The following is a 26,542-nucleotide window of genomic DNA, read 5'->3' as shown; positions in this document are numbered from 1 at the left end:
ACAAGTCAGTCTGAATAAACATGTTTTTAAGATTGGATTCAGGCTCGCGCAGATCCAGTCAAGCCCCCCTTTGTTCCCTGTTAGGTCTCTACAGCAGGTTATGTTGTACAGTGTTGTATAAGACGGTCATATTAGCCAGCGCACAGCCCTGACACACCACTAGATGACAGCACTGTCTAACCAATCACCTTTTAAAAAAAATACCAATATTCTCAACTCCATATCGCAAGCAAGGATGTGGACTGTCCCTTCCTGTTTTAGTGCCGAGAGAGCCACCGTACCGACTCACACCGGAGGAGGAATACAGACTCTCACAACGCGATTATGTGGGGATTTTCGCGCTGTTTGTCCTACTCACGGAGCCGTGTTTCCCACCGTGGAGTGCGCTTCAGCATGTTTGTGTGTTAATGAACGCTGTTATGTTATTCCACGGGTAGCTGGTGACATAGCAGGCCTGTTTATTGCGCTGCCAACCCTTGTTCCTTTCCCGTGTCAATGATTGTCCTCTCCTCACTCTCTCATGGCGGAGACTAAAATCATATATCACATAGACGAGGAGGAGACCCCGTATCTGGTCAAACTGTCTGTTTCTCCGGAGAAAGTCACCTTAGCGGATTTTAAAAATGTCCTCAACAATCGGCCGGTCAACAGCTACAAATTCTTCTTCAAATCCATGGACCAGGATTTTGGGTAAGTAGCCACCGTCCGTGCTAATTATCACTATTATTATTAGCTTGTTTGTGTGGCTCACTTGCTGTGTATAAAGGGCTGATTACACGCCGTGATAAACGATAATGGCTGTATCATTGTTACATGTGTGTAAACTACAGTGCCATGTCTGTTTCCACGCTCCTCCTGGCACCTGCTCATTATTGCAGGCTACGCTGTGCGCAGTGGAGGAGACACGAGTGTTTGAAGTGATACCAGATCCGTCCAGAGCCCTAATGACGCAGCCCTGCATGGATTACACACCACCAGACCCCTACTCCCCTTATTACAGACAATATATTAACCCAAATGAATGCCAGTCTGGGTTTTAACCAGGTTTAGCAGCGATGTGAGGGTCCTGTTGACAAAGCGTCCACATGTTCAAGTTCTCAGGTTTCATACTGTTTTGTTTTTGTTTCTTCCTGCATGTGATTGTCCTCAGAGGGGCTCTAAGAGATGAGCATTTGCAGACATAACAGTGCTGAAAAATATAATTCCATTTCCATCAATTCACCAGTGCAGTAAGGCATCTTTACACAATGAACTGCAGGTGAATCCCAGGGGAATTTTTGCAACACCAAGAAAGCAGTGTTTGTGATTATAAGATATGAGATCATATCAGCAGATATGACATTTAATTCCCTCAGAGAAGAATACATCTTCCCATTCTCATAACCATGGTTTCCCAACAAATATTGAGTAATATGCTGTTTTATAACATTTAAAAAAAACAGATTATAAAGGCTTTTTTGTTTTTCAGAGGAATAAATGGGGGTTTAAGAATGCGCTTAAAGGGCTAATTGTCTTTTTTTGTTGTTTTTTATAGTCGTCTGGCTATTTAGACAGCTCATAATAAAAAATAGCGCTCACACTCTTGCACTTTTAGTCACATTCTAAATTAAACCATACTCCCTCATTAGTCTATTGTATTGATCACGGCACCAAAAGAATGGTTTTCATTAGTACTGTGAACATTTTGGATTAATTCTGATTAATTATTCACAGGGGTGAAAAATGGGATAAAAACCAAGCTGATTAATCACACTCTGATGTTATCACACAACTGGCTGAAGTAGCTTTTAAACTTTGTGTAAAAATTATCTGTGCTCTCAAATTTTTTTAATTTTATGGATAAAATCCACATCCCACAGATTAGCACCGTCCTAGATTGACGTGTAAGTGGACAGTCTGCCCTCGTGTACGAGGGCTGGGTGGTTAATTCAATTTTAGGTTCAGTCGCAATTTGTTCTTTTGGCAATTTTCAACTCACAGTAGGTGTAATTTTTCTTTAACCTGAAATGTGTCAAAATACCAGTTTGATACACTTTATTGCAGAAAATCCTCATGCAAGCATTGAAGTTTAATCTGTCTCAGGTTTGCAAAAAATCCAGTTTTTCTTTTTTTTTATAAGTTTTCTTATTAAAAATTTGAGTGACATAAAAAAGGATCATTCTCATCAATAATCACACTGAATTGGCAGAATGAGTCTAAATTCTATATTTGCTTTTATCATTCAGCCATAGTCTAATCCAGTTGTTCTAAAACATTTCCACCCCTAAAATAAAAGTATCAGAGACCAGGGACCCCCACTGTACCTGAAGTTGATTGAAGCTAGGGCTGGGCAATTGATTGCAAAGAAGATTAAATCGCAATCTAGCCTGCTGCAATTTTCAAATCGCAGAAGGTGCAATATTTCTTTAACCTGAAATTTGTGACTAAATACCAGTTTAGAAGTTTTTTTGCAGCAGAGATATTATGATTATATATCATGCAGTCATTTTAGTGGCATATTTTTAGAATAAAATACAAAAAATTCTATTTTCTTCATTTTTGTATGTTTTTCTGGTTAAATATGACAAATAACCAATAATGCAGTCTTTCTCAAGTTATCAACATGTGTGATTAAGTGCAATTAATTATTTAATCACAAAGCCTAGAATTAATTAGATTATTTTTTCAATCAACTGACAGCATTAGTTTTCATAAAGCACTGTGTTTCCTAGGCAAGAGGCATACATGATTTACAGTTGGGCTTTTGATTATAGTAAAAATCCTAATCACAATTAATTTGACTGATGTTAGATCACTAAACATGATTATGCATTGCTTGAAACAGGAGGCAATAAGTTATTTCAAATGGGTGAAAAAACGTACATGTGTAAAATAGTGATCTACAATAAAAATGAATTTATGACAACAAAAAAACTTTCATGGTCAAAACATACCCAAAAAAACTGAAACATTTACAGTTTATGATCAAATCTATGGACAAAACAAGTGTAACAGCATTTGGCACAGGAATTTAATCATGATCATCTCGTTTCATCAGAATCAGCTTCATTGGTCGAGTATTCTCACGGAACAAGGAATTAAGACTCCTGTTAGCTTTGCTCTTAGTGTACAGGAATTACATAGAAAAATAAATATACTGAGAAAAAGTATGAAATTTAAATGTGCACAAACTTTTCTAGGTATTATTTCTAGTATTAAAAGTCTATGTGCATTGATAGTATGGTTGCAATGTGTGCAAAGGGTTCAAGTATGTGGGCAGATTTACAGAAGGGAGATAAGATCATTTAAGGTAGTTAATTAGAGCATTTTACCACAGAGAGCCTCCTTACTGTATTTGAGTTACACTGAATTAATTACTTGCAGCATTTGATTAAACAGCATTCACACAAACCCAAAATCAACTTGATGAATTTACCAGCACTAATTTACAGCACTTATTTAATAAGAAGGACTATGCGATTAAAAGGTAGTCAGATAAATTGAACTCTGACATCATCACATATCCATCCACTTTGTAAACACACGCTAAAAGTGACTTTTGCTCTTAATTTTTAGTATTTCGTACATCCCAAAGAACATCACAATCTGAGATCGATGAATAAGCAGAGCGTCTGTCCTTCCTCTCTCCTCCTGTGCCTGTCTTCATCTACGTTGCTGTTTTAAAGGCTTAGAAAAAGTTCCAGTGTCATTCAGAATGTCCTTATCAGATCATGCCATGATGAGTTTTATTAAATTTACCTGTAAATATAATCCTCCCCATATTATTAGTATGTAAATGACTAATTGGGATCAATTGCAAAGTCTGTAGTCAATTAGATCACTTTTTTAGTCTATTGACAGCACTACTTTTTTATTTTCAAACAAGGAAGCAAAAAGTGGCTTCCATAGACAAGGGAGAAAAATATGAGCACATAATTTAAAGCACCATGTGGACTCAGGATGTCAACTATTTATATGCATCACATCACCACATATTTGAAAATGGTAAAATCCTTGTTTATTTGTTGGTTTATGGCATCAAAATGTACCTAAGCTTTTAAAAAGCACATCTGTTTCATAAAGCAGGTGTGCTGCAGGGGAATGAATCCATCAGAAATTGTAGTCAAACACCTTCTCCCTGTTTAAATCGCACAATTATGTTGGCATGTGTTCTGGTACTGAAATATTTCCAATGTTTTAAGTGTTTTTTTTTTTTTGGTAATGTAAAACCAGAAGTTACTTAATACTGCATGCTGAGGTCTTGTTTTATTATTGCCGTAGTATCTAGATCATTACATTTGTTCTAGTGTTGTTTCAGTGATCTGGTATATTACAACTATACTGTTGACCAGTTTTAAAATGGATCATCAAAACAGTGAAAATAATTAATTCTATAAACCTAAACAGAGCATATCAGAGTGGAATATAGAAAGAATATAGAGTAGGTTCTAGCAAAACAAACCTTTTCTAACGTGTCAAATGTGTCTTAGAATTCAGTCGATGGAGTGCTAACAAAGGCAGCAGAGGCTGGATCATTCTTCATTTTTTATTTAAATGTCAAATAAGGCTGTAATTTGTCTGTTCTGTGTCTTTTTAATGGTGAATTCTACCTCGGAAAGTCTACTGAACTACCTCTTCTTTGCCGGAAGCTGGACTTTATGAATAATAGAAATATTTCCTGCCTCTTTCTCTCGTCTTTTTTCCCATCCTGATTTTCAGGAGTTTCATCAAAGCTCTCCAGCTCTCTTGGTCAGTGAGATCTCCCCGTATCCGTCCTCTGCTGAAGATGACATATTTCTGTCAGTGCCTGTTTCTCATTCCAGTCTGAACAGTCATACACAGGCCCCACACACACACACAAACATACACATTAATATCTCGCGCTGTAACCTCAAGCGCGATTGGAGGAAATGCAGAGGCAGGCCATGTCTTTAGAGCAGAACGTCATGTATTTCCACTGCAGCCTGACCTTGTGGGGGAAACTGGCTCTTCCTGGGGCTTGCAAGGCTCGGTGCACTGCTTTGTCCCCAGCTCCAGCTTCCTGCCTCTGTTGCAGTGCAGGCCGGGCTGCTTCAGGGCCTCAGGTGATCGACAAGCAGATTATGGAAACAAACAAAGCGTGTTTGCCTTCTCCACATGGAGACGTGGCTGAAAACACAGCTACAGTAGGCCAACCTGCTTCTGCGTGCACATCAACAAAGTGTTTTGAATTATTATAATGTGAATTTGGACATTGTAGAAAGAATATAAAGCTATTATAGAGAGATGATAAAGGCATCTCCATCAACAATGCCAGCCTTTGAGTTAAGGTTGAATATTTGGGCTCTGTGAGCGCCGTATGGTACTGGCACAGTATGGAAGCAAACCCAGTCAAAGGCAAAGAGGATAGCAGCGCTTTGTGGTAGCCATGCTGGCTCTGCTGCATCCACACAGACAGTATGGCTGCTGGAGAATTAGCTGGGGAGGAATAAGACTGCTGAGCAGAGAGGGAAAACATCAAATCCCTTGCAGTTATAGACAGTGTTTGAAATGTAAATGAGCAGTCAGTGCAAGGTCCTCTGTAGTAGACCCCCTGGTGTGCCGGAAAAACCAGCCATTTTCTTAAGGGATTGCCGAACTACATTTGTGCTCGTAGTATCAGCTCTTTCAGCAACGGCCACACCAATATGATAAACGCTTCACCCTCAAAACGACCCCGCTTACGCTAACGTTCTCAGAATAATATGGGCTAAATGTAACCATGGGCTGAGGCATTTCTGTCACACAGCAGAGCACCACAATTCAAATGATCAGGGGGTTTGGTACACATTTCATACCTCAGTTGTTTTCCCTTCTCTGTAATATTCATTCATTCATCCATATTCATAAGACAGGATGCTAATTGAGACGGGGTTGTTTTGAGACAACCCACTTGGCTTTTTCGGAGACTTCAAGGTGATGATACGGCGCTTTGTCGTTGCCACTGGTGGTGAGTGGGTTTGAGACTTCACTATAATGCAAGTCACAGAGGCTCTGTGGAGCTGAGGAAGCAGCCAAGCTGCAGGTCTGAAAGAAACAGTCTTGTTTGTGCCTTAGAAAGAAAGAGAAGGGGGGTGGGGGGATCTTTCTCCTGCTGAGGAAGTGATGCTAAGCCCCTATAGGAGAAAAAAACTGCGGATTTTTGCACAAATTCTCCCCTTCCCCGCCTCGGTTTTTACTTTAGTAAAGATTTTGGAAAGAAAATAAAGGTTAAACACCTTTGGGTTTATAAAAAGGATAATGCCATCAAGTACTGGTCATATTGTCACATTATGAGTACCTTATTCCCCCCAACTTTTCATGCTAATAAAGAGTGGAAATTGTAGGGCCTAAGGTTCTCAGGCAACTATTTCCCTATTTGGCTACACGCTCATTTTAATTGCATTTAGCTGACTAGTCTAAAGAGCAGTAAAGGCTCAGAAAATGGTTAGGTCATCACAGGGTCATTGTAGCAGTGGGTATATGACATAAGGCTTGTATGCTGAGTAGAGTGTAGCTAAAGTTAGCAGCTAGCTCTGCCAGTCTTTGTTCCTCTTTGCAGATAAATTTCATGCTTAATGTGGCTACTCATCACTGCAGTTCAGTAGCTATACATGAATCTAACCCTTAACAGCCTACATACAAACTTGTTTTCATTTTCTAGTTTAAAACTCTGCCATTCCGCTCTGTTTGTACAACACGCTGAACACTATGTTTCACATGTCTACATCCAGAGAAGTGCCGGAGGACAGCTCTGCATGAAGGCAACAGCAATTAACTGAAGCTACAATGGCTACTAGTGGCAGGAGTCTTCATTACACTTTTCAAAGAGTGATTTCAAGCCTGTTTATAAAAATGAGAGATAATCATTTAAACCATCTCAAAAGTCTTGTGATGGCTAATTTGATATCCAAATCTAGCTCTAGGGTCACTTATGAAATGAAATTATATGATACCATACCATACCACACCATACGTTCCAATGGGATACGATACAATACAACACAATGTAATGCGATACAGTTTGTTATAGGATTGTCATGACATCAGAATTATAAACTTTGATGTGACACTAGTAAAAAATCTAACAGTTTTGATCCCTGTTTTTATACCATGGCAACAAAAATAGAGGTATGCAGTATCAGGTATTTTCCAGTGTTAAACTATCAAAACATACAAAAATACTCCTGCACACTGCCTGAATTGCACAAATATAGTACCAACATCACCGGCCACTTTATTAGGTACACCTGCTCAATTACACACATAGCTAATCAGCCAATCACATGGCAGCAAGTCATTGTTTTTAGGCATGTAGACGCTGTCAGGATGACTTGAAGTTCAAACTGAGCATCAGAAAGTGGCAGAGAGGGGATTAATATGACTTTGAATGTGCTGGTCTGAGTATTTCAGTAACTGCTGATCTACTGGGATTTTCACACACAACATCTCTAGGGTTTACAGAAAATGGTCAGAAAAAGATGAGAGTTACTCAAATAACAACTAAGGCATGCAGAATACCATCTCTGAACACACAACACATCAAACCTTGAAGCAGATGGGCTACAGCAGCAAAAGACCACACTGGATGCCACTCCTGTCAGCTAAGAACAGGAAATTGAGGCTACAGTTCACTCTGGTTTACCAAATTTGAACAATAGAAGATTGGAGAACGTTTCCTGGTCTGATGAGTCTTAATTTCAGCTGTGACATTCAGATGGTAGGGTCAGAATTTGGAGTAAACAACTTGAAAGCATGGCTCCATCCTGCCTTGTATCAGCGGTTAAGGCTGCTGCTGGTGTAATGCTGTAGGAGATGTTTTCATGCCACACTTTGGGCTCCTTAGTACCAACTGAGTATCGTTAAATGCCACATCCTACCTGAGTATTGTTGCTGACAATGTCCATCCTTTTATGACCACAGTGGACCCATTTTCTGATGGCTTCTTCCAGCAGGATAATGCTAACCTTGCAAAGCAGATAGATACACCAGTTTCCTTGTTTCTCACTGGTGAATCCATCTTGCAAAGCTCCAGTCTGAACCGTTTGGGCCCGGTTAGAAAGTGGCAGGACCAATCAGCGGCGAGGGGCAGTACTTTAAGGCGCAGCAGAGTTATGACGTAAACAAGCAGTAGCAAGAGCTGTTCTGGAGGAAGAGATTATCGTGGATGCTGCTAAAGCACCAGTTTTATCAGAACTTGACAACATTTCTTTGTTAAAAGAAGAACAAAGAACAGCAGTGAGTTGTTTTCTTTTCAAAAACTACAAAAGTTGAGTACTTACATGTGTATAGTCGCCATGTTTCGCGTTATTCCTCAGTAGCTGTGCACCCGCAGCTCGATAGCGGCTACGTCACGTGTTTTGTTGCTCTGATTGGCCCGTAGAGATGTGACGGACAGAACGTTCACCCAATCACACTCCGAGTTTTTTCAAAGCCTCTGCCTTTTCTCAAACGTTTCCTATTGAAGCTTTGCCAGATGGATGTGTTTCACACATCCATCTGGCATGTCAGGTTAGGATAATGCACCATGTAACAAACTCAAATTGTCACAAACTCGTTTCTTGACCATGACAATGAGCTGACTGTACTCCAGTGGCCTCCACAGTCACCAGATCTTGATCCAATAGAGCACCTTTAGGATGTGGTGGAACGGGAGATTCGCATCATGGATGTATAGCCGACAAATCTGCAGTAACTGTGTGTATCACGTCAATATGGACCAAAATCTGGGAGGAATGTTTCCAACACCATGTTGAAACTATTCCAAGAAGAATTAAGGCAATTCTGAAGGCAAAAGGGGGTCCAACCTGGTACTAGCAAGGTGTACCTAATAAAGTGGCTGGTGAGTGTTAATATTCCCAGCCTATTTGACTGTGTGCTTTTGGACAATGTCAAGATGTTTGCAATTTCGATGGATTCTTTCCTCTCCAGTCTTCATGTTTTTCAGAACAGATGTACTTTTTAAAGCTTTGGTGCTGTTCTATATTCTAGCTCATAGGTCTGGCTGGGCAACAAAGCTGATTTTATTTTTCAAACATAATTGTGGAAAATCTAGATTTTCTCTTGAACCTCCTCCACTGCTCACCTCAGGCTTGGCCCGTTAGAGTTCAAGCAAATTAGCTGGAAATACCTTTTTCTCTCCCTCTTCAACTCTTGCATATATACACACATAATTTAGAGCAGGAGTGCATTGAAGAGCAAAGGACTACACAGTGTTTCCCTCAGACTATATCTCGACTATATCGACCGCCAAGGTTTACCTGTCAACCATTTAAGCATTTCTATTTTCTTAATCCTCCTAAGATCGCCTTCCATGATCAATAAACTAGTTGTTTGTGTCCATCTTTCTCTCTACTTCTTGTGTACATGTTGCAATATTCAGCAGGAAAGAAAATCAAGCCAAATAGTAAATCTAGTTTGGCACGAAAAAAATCAGAGATTTCATTTTTATGCCATATTGCAGAGCCCTTAATTCATAGCTTTCATGTGATGTTACATGCTCACCCTGGCAGGCAAGAAAAGCTTCCTACTGCTGCTACTGCTGCTACTATGGAGAAACTGATGGTCTTGTTTGCCAGCTTCATGTTGTAGCCATATTTTTATTTATTCCTTTTAATGAAAGAAAATAGTTGGGCAACTGGATTCGCTGATTGATGAAGAGACAAGTCTGTTATTTTTCTACAGAGCCTCTTTAAAGAAAGAAACCTCAGAGAGGAGTAAACAGTGGATTAATGCTGTTTGATGCTCTGCTGTCACCATAGGTTACAATGGACAGTAGAGCCAAACTGACTTCTAATCCTGACATCAAATATTGAGCTAACTTGACCAAAACATGACTGCCTTTAACTAACATTATGGCGCCAGAACACTGACTGACAGCTGACAGTGATCCTAATATAATTGTTAGGTAATGTGAATTAGCTAATGTGAGATTATTAGCACTCATTTCTACTTGATGAAACTGCCCATAATTTTGTAGACTTTATCCTGGTGGCTGTGTAATGACAAGGATTCTCCTCTATATACCGGTACGTAAACATCATAGAAGTGAAGCTCTGGTTTAGATTTCAGCAGTTTTATCAGTTAAAATAGTGTCCGAATAGTTTCATTAAAATGATGAGAATAAAGCTGAAATTTTGAGAATAAAGTTGAAACACAATTTTGAGATTAAAGTCGAAATGACCAGAAAAAAGTGGAAACTTGTTATTATTAACAGTGGATCATAGATGCTGTGTGTTTATGTGGCAAAGAATGAATATCTTTGTTTTTAAATCCAATAATGAGGTATAATTTCACATATTCACTGATATGAGGCATAAGGCTGTAGAGACAGGCACGGTTCTCTGTTATTGTCTTAAATACTCATACATTAACAGGAGCGCAGCAGCGCTCATGTCTCTTTTCCTCTTCTGTCTGATCACCTGTAGGTACTTTAGAAGTAGTTACTGAATACAAATCAAATCAAGAGTATGATTACCAATTCAGTGTTAAAATTTGAATGGGCCCTGGGTCCCTCTGTACTGGAAAGGTTGGGCCCCGAGGTCAGAAAGGTTAAGAACCCCTGGCATAAGGGTCCAGCTTGACAAAACTAATATTTTAAATTAATATCTCAGTTCCTCTGTTGTCAGGTGATGTAAACATGCAGCATTTGGAAAAGATGGAGAACAAAATAAGATTTCTTTTGCACCATGTGATGCTCAGTGGTAGCTGCCTGTGTTATGACCTCTTTTTTTTTAAACCACCAGACCTCTGTGCAGTCATGTGACTGAAAGTTATGAATAGTTTATTAAAATGAGAGAATGTGTTGTTTAAAACCATGCGGTATAAAAAATATCAAAGTATTGAAAATGTTGACAGCCCCAATAAGCTCATGATACCGATGACATCATGATACAGTGATTCAGTGATAAATGTTTAATTCCTGTAGATGCATAAAATGACACCAGTATGATGATGAAAGTAAACCCTTCTATATCTTTTAAATCATTGGTTCCCAACCTGGGGGGGGGGGGTGCCGAAGATCTGGGGGGGTGCAAGGCTTTGTCTGCTCTAAGGCTGCCAAAATTAGATTTGCAAATATTGACTAAACCCATGATAAAGCAGTTATTATGTAGTTTACACAAAGGTCTTTTGATAAATTCTTTAACAGTGAAACAATTTAAATCTATGTTGATTTTCATAGATGTATCCCAATGACTTATAAGATCCATTGTGTTAAAACTCGAGGACTGTTTTCCACTCTTCAGGATCTTTGCAGGGCAGATTTGGCAGGCATTTGGAGGAACAAACTTTTGAACTCCAAGTTGTCAGTGTAATGTACTGTTAGGCTGAGATAAGGCTTACAGGTTTGGTACCACAGATCCATAGTTGTGGAGAAGTGGGTCACATTTGTTAGCTGCTGGGCCACGTTACTTGGGTTTAACTGTCTTTATGAGATTTTGAAATCCTGGCAGATAACAGATCCAGTGCTGTTTTTCTTTGGAACCAAACCATTCGTATCGATCTCAAACTTCCATTAACACTCGCTAACTTGCCTTTGCTGTTTGTATAATTTTGTCCACTTGCTCCATGCTTTCCTCCCTCCTCTTCTGATACAAGAAAGTGCATGCATGAAAGGAGAGTTACTGGATGGGTGGGGGAGCATGCTGTCTGCTGTGAGAGAGGCATTAGGACACAGTGGGAGACACTAAAATCCAGAGAGAATTGTGTGCTGACAGCTGAAAAATTCCACATTAATACAGAGATCTTTTCGTTAATAGATGCCAGAGCTACTTTTTTTGTAACTGTGTGAAATTTGGGCATTAAATAGTTTGATATCAATCAAACTAATATTGAATCAGATTTCATAGTCCTTAGATTAGTTAATCCATTGATAGTAATTTGGCCTCCGTTTTTAGTGCTCAAAACCTCTTTTCAGCCTTGTCTGACATAATCATCTTCTTCTTTGGTCAATAACTTTCGTTCATGTTATCCCTCATTCATGTCAGAAGCTCCAGCAGTGATGAGGGGAGTCAAATTGGCAGAAAACTCAGCTTTGAGCTCTGCTTTTTGAAGTTTAAACAACTACATTTGGCATCAGTGATCTGATAATTTCATCACACTAGTCAGAGCTACTGAGGACTGAATCAACACTGTTACTGAAAATGTTGTGAAAATCTTTCAGTTACTGCTAAAAATATGAAATCAACAGGGTGCATGCTATTTTTAACCATTTTCAGGTGTTTCAAGTCAAATTTAGCTTAGGTGTCATGTTGAAGTCCATCATTTGCTTATAAATATTTTGCTTTCCTGTTTTTAGAATCAAAAGCATCAGCCCACCAGTCCTCTGGGTGCAGTCTGGACTGTCCGGCTGACCCTGCCTCCTGGTTTCTGGTTTAGGCCGTAACTAGCCAGCTCTCCTCTATGTCTGAAAGCAGAAACAAACATGTCTAATCTTCCCCCAGCTACACAAATATCCCCAGCAGTGGAATATTCAGCGATCACCGGGGTAAATCTTGTGTCATTATCCTGTGAAATCTGTTAAGACCTATTTAAGCTGTCTGCTCTAAGAAGTCAGATCTGCGACAGCGGCCCACACCAGACACATGCTCCTCTAAACAGGGCTTATGAGTGTGTGATCTGGTTTGAACTTACACTGCTCCTGATATCAGATGGAAGCTGAAAAGAATGCAAACCACGGGTGTTTTGGCGCATGATGTAGACGTCATCTATTATGATAGGAATCATGATCTGGTTTCTGACTGAAATATGTTTAAAGGATTTATTTTACATTGGAGTTCCTTTAAAAGCCGTGAAAACAGCGTGAAATTGGCAAAAACAGCAACCTCACTCCTGCTGAACATTACCAAGACGAAGCCCTGCTCGTGTTTGATTTGTAAGGACCACTCCCACATCCTCATAATTCACCTTACAGCTGCTCATGCCGCCCGAGCGAGAGGATACAAGCACTTCCTACCTAACAAGCAGCCGGCTGAGTCAACCCCTCGCCTCCTTCCCTCCCTTTTCCTCCCTGAGGAGAAGGAGGTGGAGGAGCAGGCCACAGCAGCAGCAGCAGCGTGCTCCGTGGCCATCAAGGCTACGTTATCTCCGTCCACCACTCCCAGTATTACAGCTCCCACAGCAGCAACCGCACACAAAAACACAACCAGCCTGGCTAATCATTTCAGTAGCAGAAAAGTTCTGGCAAACAAGAAGTGAGAGGGGAGGGAAAAAAAGCTATAAAGTGGCTGTCAGATACCCCCCTGCTTAAAGTCTTCTTAGGCTTCCCTGCTGTTTTTCATGTTGTGTGTTCAAAGCCAAGAAGCTAATGGGAGATCTGCACAAAGTCTCAGAAATGCTTGGAGAAACAAACAAACAATACAGAGAGAGTCATAATGGAAACTGCTAATGCATCAGGGCGTCTTGACCCCATGTATGTGAAAGGTGTTTACAGGCCCCTTATGTAGCCGTTAGCTAGCCGCAGGCCTGATCTCGGTGACACGAGCTGAGCAGGTGTGGTGACTGCTTTCTGCTGAACTGTGTCCCAGCAGGTCAAAAGTTAACTGGGAGGTATTTTTGTTGGGAATTTACAGCTGAAGACGAACACACTGAGGGGAGTTCACACACTTGATCTCTCTATTAATACACGCCACTGCACCTTGACACCCTGTTGTTGCAGCTCAGCTCACACAGAATCATCTCTTTTTTACGCAGCAGGACTATTAAGAGTCAATTAACATAAAAGCAGCGGCCATTTCATCGTTGACAAATATAGCCAGAAATGTTCCATGACAAAGATGAGACTATGTGAAAGAGCAAGAGGAGCTTATGTGGAGAGCATTAACAGGGATATTCGCATCAAATTGAACAAAAATGTGGCTTCTTCAGCTGTCTCCAGGTCGAAAAATTCTTACTGTTGTTGTAAGTAGCATTCAGACTCTGCTAATGTACTGAAGTAAAAGTAAAGTTACTTTGGTTAACATTACCTGAGTAGAAGTAAAAGTACTGGCCTATAAATATACTCAAGTATAGGGCTGAGCAATATGGGAAAATAATCTAATTGCGATTTCATATGCAGTTATTTGTTAAGTTCCTAATATTTTTTTTCCCAAAAAACACAAGCAATAAATCATTCTATATTGTAACAACACAATATTAGGTAAAACGAGAGCTGAACAATTTTGAAAAATATCTAATTGTGATGATTTTGGCTTTTATTGCAAATTTGATAGGAATTTAGGTATCGAAGGGAGTTATAATTTTTATGCAATTCTCATATTTAATAAGTATAACTAGGGCTGAATGATTGGTGAAAATAATCTACTTGCATTTTTTCCCACAATATTGAGAGTGGGATTTAATATGCAATTATGTAGGTTCCTCAATTTATGTGTTGCTCAACAAACATAAGCCAGAAATCATTATATATTATAACAATATTAGATAAGTTCAACTAGGGATAAACAATTAAGAAAAAAATGTATTGCAATTTTGGCTCATATAGCCAATTTGATATCAGTTGCTATATTGAAGGGGATGATAGCAACCAGGTTGTTCCGGTAAAGTCACATCATGATAAAGTGAAATGTAGCAGCTGTTTTAGGATGTGATGCAAAATCATTTCCACAGTGCTGCTGACTGTGTAGTAAAACCAGTCTGTCACTAACAGAAAGCTAGAACCTCCTCATTTTGACTTATAGTCTTTGTTTATTGTCAGTAATTCATGGTTTTTAATATTTGACAAAGTGCAATATTTCCCAGCATTCATTTCGTCAACTTAAATTATGACAAAAAATTTTAGGGTCAAGGACAGCTGAGCAGGCGTGAACTGGATTGTTATATAGAAAAGCAGGAAGGAAGCTGACCAAAGGAGGAAGCACAATACACAGCCATGGCAGCAATAGCAAACATGAAACATACATTCAAAAGGATGTTAGAAATGAAGTGTGTATACGACGTAAACTGTAAAATATACCATGGTCAGATTGAAAAGGGAAGGAGCTACTACAGAAATGGACTGAGCAGGTAGCTAACAGCTCTCATGTTTGACCATGCAAGATTTTGAAGACCCTGTAAAGTTAAAATGAATCAGTATTTAGGTTTTAGGTATTTACATTTAGATCTCAGTGTTTTCACATGTTTACAGCAACCATATTCCAACATATCTAGAGTGTTAAGACAAAAACTTTGGATTTACTTCACAGGTTCTTTAAGTTTTAAACCTGTCTCATCACATTGAAAGTTACCAAATAAAAAGCCATCAATGTTCAATTTGAAATATTTTCACCTGTAATCATTCATTCATTCATTCATTCAACCTTTATTTAATCTCGAAGAAATCATTGAGGGTGTTCCCTCATTTTCAATGATGTCGAGAGTACAACCAATAAAATGCATCAAAAAGTGATAGAAAGAATATCAACAAAACAATTAAAAACAGTTACATTCAAAAGCAGAGTAGTTCACAATCATAGTTTTAAACTAAACTTCATTTTGTACTGAATATCATTGCTTACATAATGTTCATGTCTTGTCTGGCCATGACTCCTACTGTGCATTTTGACAGCACTTCAAATCAAAATGCACCTCCATGCATTTTAATAGAGTATCACATCTTTAATTTTCTCACTACAGGCACAGAAAGGTCCAGCCTCTAGATGTATAACTGGCTTTTTTCATGTTGAGGAGGCACTTCAGGTGCTCAAGTGGGATTCTTTGTCTTGATCCACTATACACTGGTGCTTTGGAAACTTCTACTAAAGGAAACTAGGCAAAAAAAATCACTTTAAACCTTCTTCAATCAAGTAGCAGCTTTTAGACCAATTAAAAATGTGGCTTAAAAGGCTTCACAAGTGACAGAGAGAGCAACTGACAAAAGATAGACTTTTGAAAAGGATTTAGAGACTAATGCACATCAATATGAATACATAAACAATGATGGTAATAATCAGAAACAGTTACATTAAAAGTAAAACAAGTATTAGTAGTTTATCCATAACTGTGTTAGTGTAGCTTATTTCTTGTGCCAGTGGGAGTCATACAGGCGATCCAGCCATTAGAGCTGCACTGTTGTATCTGATGTAACATCAGTATTTGGCCCTGTCGACAGACATCGGTCCATCTGCAACTAATGTGGCATGCACTCATGTCTGTAGCTGACGTGTATCGTTTGTGTCATATCAGTTTAATGCCGGGAAGCTGACATACCTAACAGCTGACTCCAAGAAGAGTTTGTTCTTTTGGGAAAAACAAGCCTGTTGGACAAAGTCCTGTTTGGTCAAACTAGAGTGATTGTTGGCAGTTTGGAGTCTTTTCTCAGAGAGATCAGTAATATGCGGTTTATAAGACATGTTCCAGTGATATTATAAAGGGAAAGGGTACTAATGACAATTTCAGCACATTGAAACTGAGACACTTGTGTAAACAGACATTTTTTGCTTAATCAAAATTGAAGAACCATAAAGTTTTGAAATGTTAGCTCAAATTTTAAGTGGTTGTTGAAATTTCAATTCTTACAATAAAACTAATACATTACAGGGGGTGCAGGTGGCCTTGTGGTTTGAGGCGCGCCCCATGTATGCAGACGGCTAGGGTTCGAATCTGGCCTGGGGCCCTGTACCGCATGTCTCTCCCCTGTTCTCATCCTTGTTTCCAACTCTATCCACTGTCCTTCTCTATCAAGTAAAGGCACAAAAATGCCCAAAATAAATCTTGAAAAAAATACATTACACGTCTTTTGCACAGTTCCTGCACGACCTTGAAAAGTCTTTAGAAATCCGAAGTCCATAAAAAATTGTGGCTTTTGCCTGTGAGAAGTTGAAATATATTTTTTATTTTCTAAAGTTAGATACAAAATCTTTAATTTTTAATCTTTGAGAGCCACGGACTGACTGACACTCACACCCAAGCCTGGAGTGAGTAAAATCACTGGATTTAATTGAAGAAGACTTGGCACAATGGTCATTTTTGGTCTTGAGTTTTACACAAACATCAAAATTTAGAAATTAAAATGAAAAGCAAGGCCCTTCTGGGTCTCGCCCGCCCCTGACAGGTATCCCATATTGCCAAAAAAACTAAAACTAAAAACAATAAAAACTAAGCTAGAATAAAGCATTTTTGCTCAAAGGTAAAATTAATGAAAAATCCAAAAGTATTTTAACCTTGATAGAGACATTAAATGTGCCAGAAATCATTACATTTAGGTGTTTATGACCAAAAGATATCTTTTCCATATTGTTGTTTCATAAACAGTTCATTAAATCAGAACTGAGAAATTTTATCAGGCTTTCATTATCGATTGTTTGCTTTGCAAAAGGCGGTATTAAAAAGTCTTTAAAAAGTATTAAATTTAATTTTTGAAAATGTGTAGGAACCCTGCTGTTGATACTTGAGCATCCATCTTGCCATTGAGTCTTAACAACATTCTGGTAGATTTCCCATGGCACTCGGTTTGAAGTGTGTGCCTGGAAATCCAAATTTTTTTCCCCCTCAAGATGAATTTTGGGCTTTTTGCCTTTAATTTGACGAGATAGCTGGAGAGAAATGAGGAGAGAGAGCGTGGGGGGAGACATTCCCCAAACAGTGCCAGGATTGGGATTCGACCATGCAACCAGTGCTTTAAGGACTGTCGCCTCTGCATATGGGCTTCTGCTCTACCAACTGAACTAAACTGGCACCCTGGAAACTCTAACTCATGAGTACAACGTACTCCTAGCACTGCACCCGACCCAGACATTCCAGCAAGTGTAGGGAGACTACTCCCAGACATGAGCGTGCAAAATGCAGGAGTAGGGCTAAGTGGTAGGAGAAAGAGGGTATTGGGACTGAGCCAAAGAATTACAAAGCAGTAATGACTGAAAAAAAACCCTAATATCACTATCGGTCTCTAATAGCAATAATAGCAAAGATAAGCACTTATGTGGGAATGCTTACACACTTAAAGGTTAAGGGTCCCATTGCCAAGAGCTCAAGAGATCACTTAGTGAGAAGATGAAAAGTAATGTTTGTTTCCAATCACCAGGAATGACCTCACTACAGATGTCTTTACTTTATTGTTGTAGTGTTTTTGTCCTTCATGGTAACTGTATTATATCACGGTAATACAAAATTGAAAAAGAAGCATTTAGATTAATATTCAGGGGTTATAACCCCTTAAAATAAACCTGTGATGGCATATTAAAGTCATGCCAGAGCACAAGATCACAGAAAAATGTTTCTATAAGTCTGTGTGTGTTCACTTCTTTATAACTGACCTGTAGTTGTAAGTTTCATTCTTCTCTTATTGAGGTTTGTCAAGCTTCTACTGAAATTGCCAGTTTCTTGATGGGGGAATTCACAATAAAAGCACTCGGGAAAAACAACATTACAGACTTTTATTGTGAAAGGTTTGTCAGCAGTACCATGTTTATCATTGATTTAACTGTGCTTTAGCAGTGACGCTGGCAACCTTGAATCCTTATGGACAACACATCTTTAAAAAGTTGTTTATGCCTTTGTAATATGATCCACTTCAACACTAGGCTCAAGATAGTTTGCACCCACTTTGTGCAAAGCAGATACTCGCTTCATGTTGCTGTTATTACAGACATTAAATTGAGAGAACACACCTTATTGACCTTATTACTTTGCTCTACATTCATCACATACTCAAACAGGTGACATTTGGCTTGTTATCTGACTGCTCTTTGGTGTCGGAACAAAACATGCTAATGACTGGATACAGAATTTTTCTTGCTTCATCATCTATTTTGACACCCTGACCTGAAATCACCCATGTGAATCCTGACTCCTACCAACAGGAGAGCATTTGCTCCTTATATTTGCATCATCATTTACAAGAATCCCTTTTCTTCCTTCAGAGAACTAATGTGTAAATCTTATTTTATTTTATTTATGTTATCACATGCATACCTTAAGTTCTATCTGGAGGAGAGCCAGTCCATATTGTCCTCCTCTTGATACATTCAAGCCTGTGGCCAGGCTGTCGTCCAAGACGGGACAAGATTTTTGTTGCATGGTGTCGTTGTGAACGACCCAACGAATCGCATAGTCTGAGCCGGCCTTAACACACATCACTTTGTAGTGCTAGGAGCAGCATAGTTTTTCTACCTCTAGTGGACACTAAAACACAGCTCAACTATTTAAACCAGTTATGATGGTGTTGCAAAATCTATACCATAGCATTGTCCATCTTGTGAGTCCGTAGTAGAATAGGCATAAGAATGCTGTGCCTCACTCATGCAGTATGAGCCTGAAAAATTAACTGTTTTTTTTAACAATTAAGGTAGTTTAGAGCCCTTTTCTTGAGCCCATTCTTGGTGGCATATTGATATTTCCACTTAAGCACCCCCCTGATTAAGTTTCCTCTCTGAATATAGGAAACCCTAAGAAAACAGCCACATCCTTGTCATATGCAACAGTGTCACACATGGATTAAAAAAGCAGCTGGGAGACTGATTTAAGTCCTGTTATGCCAAATTAATTGCAATGCCAAAGCAATATTTTTCGACCTTATTTATATATCTTTTATTTTAATGTCATACAGAGGTAATATTGTTATCTGTCAAGTTTGCGTCATAAAAACTGCAGCAAACTTCCATCAGCTCTCACAGACGGTAGGCTAATGTTAGCTCTATTTATGCCGTGCTGTTGCGGACCTCATCATTAGATGATGAATCAATAGGGCCAATTTGCATGGAAAGGTTTTTTTTTCATAGATAGCTACATAATGGCCCAGCATCTCTGCACGCCAGTGCGTATGTGGGGTGATAGCACAATAAGGGCAGCATTAAAGCTATTACTTTTGACTTGTTTGCAGATTTTTAGACCACTACTTTTTGTGGTGCTTTATAAACATCTATCACATGGCCCACTTGCTGTGTGATACTGGCTACACAGGGACAGACCCATATTCATGTAACACATTACATTTGGTGTCATTCTAGCTCCGACATCTGACTTCTTAGGGAAACTGAACACAGCAGATGTCCCGGAATGATAACTCGTCACAACATTTTGGGATTTTATTGAAAATCTGTATATATTTATTATTTTTTAAGGCACCAATTTCGAACCAGTACACCCAAGATGTTTTCTTAGAGATGTCAGGTAGAGCTGGACAATTAATTGAAAAATAATCGAAACCGACATTTAAAACCTCTAACCAATGTAAACCTGCCCTGTCAATTATTTCATTTTTTCCCCCTTTTCTTTGAAAAATTTGACTTTCAATTGTATGTTTTCAAATTATACAAACAATTACAGAACAAACAGTCAGAGGTTTGGGTTGGAATAATCATTCATTAATCATAATCGAGGTAAAAAGTCCAATTATGTTTTTGATTTTTGCCATAAGCGCCCAGCCCTAGTATGAGGACAATTTTAGCAACGGTGTGGCGTGGCAGTCAACACAGACAGACAGACACATTTCCAGTTGTTTAGACAGATTTATTATTGAGCAACACCATAATGCAGATTGAGAGAAGAAAAGCTGAATTTTGTCATGCCTGGCCCTTGAGAGGACTAAAAGTGTTTTTAATGGAGTTTGGTTTGGTCCAGTCTGGGAAATCTAACCACTGATTTGCTTTATATTACAGAGTCAAGCAGATCTGTGACTCAAGTTGAAATGTTTGATGTATAATGGATTGTTAGCTGTACTTTGATGCGGATGCAGATTGTTTGAATACGCAAATAAATCATCATAAGATTATCGTCAATTTGAGTGGGTTTGTCACCAGTGTGGACAAAGTTTGGCCTAAACCTGTAATCACCAAAGACTACAAATGTACTGCAAATGCAAGCAAGAATAGAGAAAATCTAGACTCCTATGATTGCACTTGACTTTGTAGCATCTATAAATAAAGATTAAGACCACACTATAGGTAATCATTGCAGTGTATTAGAGCAGTCTGCCTAATGCAATCTAATTTATTTGTTATGCAATGAATTCTTCCTTTGTAAAGCTCACAGTACTACTTGTATTTTATGGTGAGATTGTCAGAATGATGTCAAGATAAGTTTGATGGTTTACGTCATCATCGTTGTGAAATATACAAATCTGCACAGGTTTACCATTAGGTCTATTCATCGCTGATTTATGGCCGTATCCTCTCCAGGTTAAGCAGTCCTTATCACATTGTTGTGTTGAGTGTAACCTGACAGACAGGCATGGTGTTAATAAATCACTGATAGGTCAGCACTGCTGCTCACTGAGTTAACCCGTGCCAAATAGAAAGGATCCAAACCTGATCTAAAGCCAGGTGTAAGATGTGACCGAGAAAGAGTTTCAGTATGTGTCAACCTGGCAGCAGAAGTGAAGTGTCTTCAGGCTCTGGCGCGCTGTTGAGCTGACTCTGTGTCCTTGTCCTGGCCAGTTAGCCTGACTGTATCTGTCTGCCTGCTCCCCAGGGTCGTCAAGGAAGAGATTTCCGATGACAACGCCAAGCTGCCGTGCTTCAACGGGAGAGTAGTGTCCTGGGTAAGTGAGATGAATGGTGCGCCCGTCTCCCTCCTCCTCTCTCTTTCTTTCTTTCTCTCTTGGCCGCTCGCCTGAGCTGTGCAGCCTGGGCTCTCTATCCAAAGATATGTGGAGCACTCATAGATCATGTAAATGCAGCCATGCAACGCCTCCACAATGCTTTTCAAACATACTTCACCTTGATATCTCTATTCAGATGCATCATATAGGTATGAGTGATTCCATTAGGCATGAAACTTGGCCACTGTAATAAAACATACAACCAGAAGTGGCTGCTAAAACAAGAAACAGTATCCTTCTAATGTTATCCATGTGATGGCCCATTACTCTATTGACCTGTGAAGGTTTGCACTGATTTGTAATTATGGAAGATAAACCTCAGTGAGAGCCCAGGTCTCCCTTCAGGGACGTTAAACATGTTTCATGAGTAAATCAATCTGTCATGTTAAAGAAGATTAACATTTTAATCATGGCTGTATAGTAAAGCACACTGAACACTGAGAGCACAGGTTACCACTATGCCTTTAAATATTGATGACACACTGAGAGCAGGGATGTATAAATTAGTTTGACAGCTTTAATCTACTCATTGGCTTTTTGTCCATTTTTGTTAACAATCCAGCACATAAAATTACTCTTTATTGATCTCTGAGGGGAAATTCAGTGAATTGTGTTCCCGCCTCCACAGGGAGATCAGAGGTCAGAGTTAGTGACACAGGCGGGGGCTTTAGAGTCATTAAGGGCTGTATTGCTCGATGTCTCTTAAGCAGTGTGGACCTGAGTGGTCTCAATATATCACTGCTGATTATCAACCACATTTAAATCTTTGTTTATCTTCAGTTATTTATTTATTTTTTCCTCCATAGTGCTTTTTCAAAAAGACACACTGAGACATGCCTATAAAAAATATTCACCCCTTTGGATGTTAAGCCCTTTTATTGATTTTATAAATTAATCATGACCAATCTAGTTTGGCTTTTTTGACTGAAAACAATACAAAAAAACTCTTTAATCCCAAAGTGAAACCAGATTTCCTCGAAGTGCTGTCAATTAGATAAAGAAAATGTCATGTAAAATAAGTGATTTCATAAATATTCACCCCCTTCAAATCAGTATTTAATAGATGCACCTTTGGCTGCAACCACAGCACTGAGTCTGTGTGGACAAGTCTTAATCAGGCTTGCACATCTGGACACTGCAGTTTTACTCTATTTGCAAAACAGCTCAAGCTCTGTCAGGTTGCATGGGAATTGGGATTGAACAGCCCTTTTCAAGTCCAGCAACAAATTCTCTATTGGATTAAAGTCTGGGCTTTGACTCAGTCGCTCCAGAACATTCACCCTGTTGTCTCAAACCATTCCTGTGTAACTTTTGCTGTTTTCCTACTGGAAAATAAATCTTCTCCAAGTTGTGATTCTCTTGCAGACTGAGTAAAATTGTCTACCAGAATCTTCCTGTATTTTGCCACACCCACTTTACCCTCAACCATCAGCTGAGAAGCATCCCCACAGCATGATGCTGCCACAACCATGCTTCACAGTGAGAATGGTGTGTTTGTGGTGATGTGCAGTGTTTGGTGTCCTCCAAACTTAGCGTCTTGTCTGATGGCCAAAAAGCACCATTTTGGTCTCATCAGACAAAATAACTTTTTCCACTTGACCATGGAGTCTCTGTCATGCCTTTTGGTGAACTCTAGTCAAGATTTAATATGAGTTTCTTCAAAAGTGGCTTTCTCTTTGCCACTTTCCTATAAAGCCTTAACTGAACTCTCAGGGATGTCCAGAGCCTTGGAATTTTTTGTATCCATCCCCTGACTTAAACTTATTTAGTAACCTTTTTCTGAGTTGCTTAGAGTGTCCTCATGGTGTTATGGTAGCAAGGAATACTGATTAACCGATGACTGGACCTTCCAGACACAGGTGTCTTTATACTACAATCACTTGAGACACATTCACTGCACTCAGGTGATCTCTATTTCACTAACTGTAAAATGACTAGCATTATTCGGCTGGACTTCTGTTGAATTAGGTCAGTCACTTTAAAGGGGATGAATATTTATGCAATCACTTATTTTACTTGACGTATTTTTGTTTAATTGAAATTGCTTTGCAGAAATCTGCTTTTACTTTGACATTCATTTTTTTTTTTTGTCAAAAAAGTCAAATTATTGGCTTTTGTTGCATATTCAAACTCTTACTGATATAGATATGTCCACTAAAAATGCTTCATACTGAAACCGGTCAGCATTTCTTTGAGTTCCAAAGTTGCTTTGACAGCTTTTATTTCTCATTACTTATGCATAACTGCATAGTTGCTGAGAGAGGGTTTGATATGGTAATTTAGATGTGTATCTCCCTTCTGTTCTGTTTTATACTGTTAAAAACAAATGTAAATGTGTAGTTAATTTAAATATTGCCTCCATTTCTGCAGTGAAACAAAAACATGAGATTATATTTAAAAAAGGGACAGCAGTTCATATTGAAGTAGCCTTGCCCAGTCTTAAGTCAGTGATTCAGTAGATTTTTATTATAATGTTTGTCAAAAACAGTTTTTAAACTTTTCCATGTCATGACCCCCTGAGGAAAACACTCTTTTTTATGGCTAAATCTGACAAAGGAAGGGGATCAGAAACAAAAGGTACATGTGAAATTTAGTATTTTCAATTAATATTTATCAGCCATCCAGAAGCATTTATGATGCAACTGAGAAATAATGCCACTGAGCTCAATCAGTGGTATTTTTAAAATTAAAGCTTTACATGTGTGGGTTTTTCACGTGTATAGGCTTGTTTTCTCTCAGTAAAAGGTCTAATCATTTATTGTAAATCAAGTATCCTTATATTCTTATATAAAAATAAACTTTCATTTCAACTTGAAGAATTATATCAGCTGAACAATTATATATTAATTGAATTAATTAAAATCAGGTTAGGTTAGGTCAGGTTAGGTTACGTTAGGTTTGCTTTGGTTAGGGTACGTATGGTTTGGTTGGATTTGGTTTGGTTTGGTTAGGCTAGGCTTGGCTATGTAAGCGTAGGTTATGTAAGGTTTGGTTAGGCTAGGTTAAGACTGATTAGGTTAGGTTTTAAAAGGTTGGATTAGATTTGGTTAGGTTCAGCCCTGTCAGGTTAGGTTAGGCTAGGCTGGGTTAGGTAAAGTAAGGTAGTTAAGTTTTGGTTGGGTAAGTTAAGCCTAGATTAGGTTGGGCTTTGTAGGGTTGGGTTAGGTTAGGTTAGGTTAGGTTAGGTTAGGTTAGGTTAGGTTAGGTCCAGCTCTGTCAGGTAAGGTCTGGTTAGGTTAGGTTTGGTACGTTTTGTTTGGTTAAGGTTAGGCTAGGTTAGGTTAGGTCCATTAAGGTTTGGTTAGGTTAGATTTGGTTAGATAAGGTTAGGTCAAATTAGGTTAGGTTGGGTTATGTAAGGTTAGGTTAGTGTAGGTAAGGTCAGGTTAGGTTTGATTAGGTTAGGTAAGGTTAGGTTTGGTTGGGTTGGGTTTGTTTGGTTTGGGTTAGGTTAGGTCATGTTCGGTTGGGTTAGGTCATGTTAGGCTATGTTGGGTTGGGTTGGATTAGGTTAGGTTAGGTTAGGTTAGGAGGGGTTTGGTTAGATCAGGTTCGTTTAGGTTAGGTTAGGTTTACCTTAGTTAATATAGAATTAAGGAAACTAAATCAAATTAACTCAGTCTAAAGCAAAACAGTCAAAAACCACACACACCATGAAACACAAAGTACATACAAAATGTAAAGAGTTAAAATACAACACTGACTGATTTGGTTTGGACATTAAAAATGACTGGGGAACGAAGTACTACCTTGTATAATCCCACCTCTTCACCATAAATTAGACCTTTAAATAGCTATTATTGAGTGTGCTGGGCTAATTGAAGCACTAGTTCATTTATCAAAATTTGCCATAATCAGAATATTAAAAAAGTGTTACTACTCATTATGTTTTTGTCCTCAAATAGTACCTGTATTTTTTCACATCACAATATTTACATCAGAAAGAAAAGACACACAATGTCCCTTTTTGCAGCATCCTTCAGCCCTATTGTATACCAGAGGATTTGGAGGTATTTTTGTCTTTATAACATTGTCAACTCCTCATAGTAAGCCCTTTTTTCCTCTGTGAAGCCATTTTCCATTAAAGTGGATAACCAAGGACCAAAGAGTGAAATCCACTGACTCATAATGTGCTTCACACAGAAAGCCTGTAAGCACACACACACCAGTCACAGCACACAGAAACAGAGGGTGATGGAAAATGAAGTGAAGAAATACTTAAAGTCTTTGAAATGGAACAAAAAACATGACACCAAAGTGACATCAGTGAATTCAGAGCATGCATTAAAATAATCACAGTGCATACGGTTGTTATTCTGCACTGCTGCCTGGTTTAAAGTTCATTATTCTGGTGAAATGAGTGAGATGAAAGGAGCGTGTTCATGTCCACAGGTCATTGTACATCATCTTTTGTACTTCAGAGTGGTCTTAAAAGTGTCTGTGTCACTTGATGTGTTTCTGAAGTTGTTTATGCTCAGATACGTGTCATCTGTAGTCCTTTTTAGCATCTTATTTTGTAGTGTTTTTCCCATGTGTATTTGTGTTTGTCTCTGGTGCCGGCATCCCTGTTTGTGTTTATCTGTTGATGTTATTTTTGATCTTCTCTCTCGTCACAACGGGACATGTGTCATTCAACAAAGTATTATCATAATTTTGTGTTTCTTTCAGAACTCAATACACAAACACACTACAACCCCAATTCCAAAAAAAAGTTGGGGTACTGTGTAAAATGTAAATGAAAACAGAATGCAATGACTTGCAAATCTCATACAGGCATATTTTATCTATAGAAGAACATAAAAAACATATCAACTGTTGATCCATCTCCTCTTCAGACTGCAGGACTTTGTGTCCGTGGTTTCCAAAAAGAATTTCAAAATATGACTCATCTGACCACAGAACAGTTTTCCATTTTGCCTCAGTCCATTTTAAATTAGCTTTGGCCCTGAGAAGATGGCGCTTTGTTCAAATATGAGTTCTCCTTTGCATTATAGCTTGGGCTTTCATTTGTGGACGTTGACAGATGGACTGTGATGACAAGCAATGGTTTCC

At 38.8% G+C, this 26,542-nt stretch overlaps 1 protein-coding gene across 3 annotated transcripts in view; it reads left to right on the top strand.

Moving 5' to 3' along the window:
• Positions 1 to 268: 268 nt before the first annotated feature.
• The window catches only part of LOC121517254 (segment polarity protein dishevelled homolog DVL-1-like), a 65,273-nt gene continuing 38,999 nt past the window's right edge, over positions 269 to 26,542 (top strand). For all 3 annotated transcript variants that reach the window (XM_041798893.1, XM_041798892.1, XM_041798894.1), the window contains exons 1-2: positions 269 to 690; positions 21,361 to 21,430. In XM_041798893.1, the coding sequence (XP_041654827.1) occupies positions 521 to 690; positions 21,361 to 21,430 (240 nt within the window). In that variant the 5' untranslated portion in view covers positions 269 to 520. The remainder of the gene's footprint in view (positions 691 to 21,360; positions 21,431 to 26,542) is intronic.

The sequence above is a fragment of the Cheilinus undulatus genome, linkage group 11 (assembly GCF_018320785.1).
Source record: "Cheilinus undulatus linkage group 11, ASM1832078v1, whole genome shotgun sequence".
NCBI classification, from domain to species: Eukaryota; Metazoa; Chordata; class Actinopteri; order Labriformes; family Labridae; genus Cheilinus; species Cheilinus undulatus.
The sequence above is the reverse complement of the archived record's forward strand: the minus strand, read 5'-3'. Positions and strand labels throughout refer to the sequence as shown.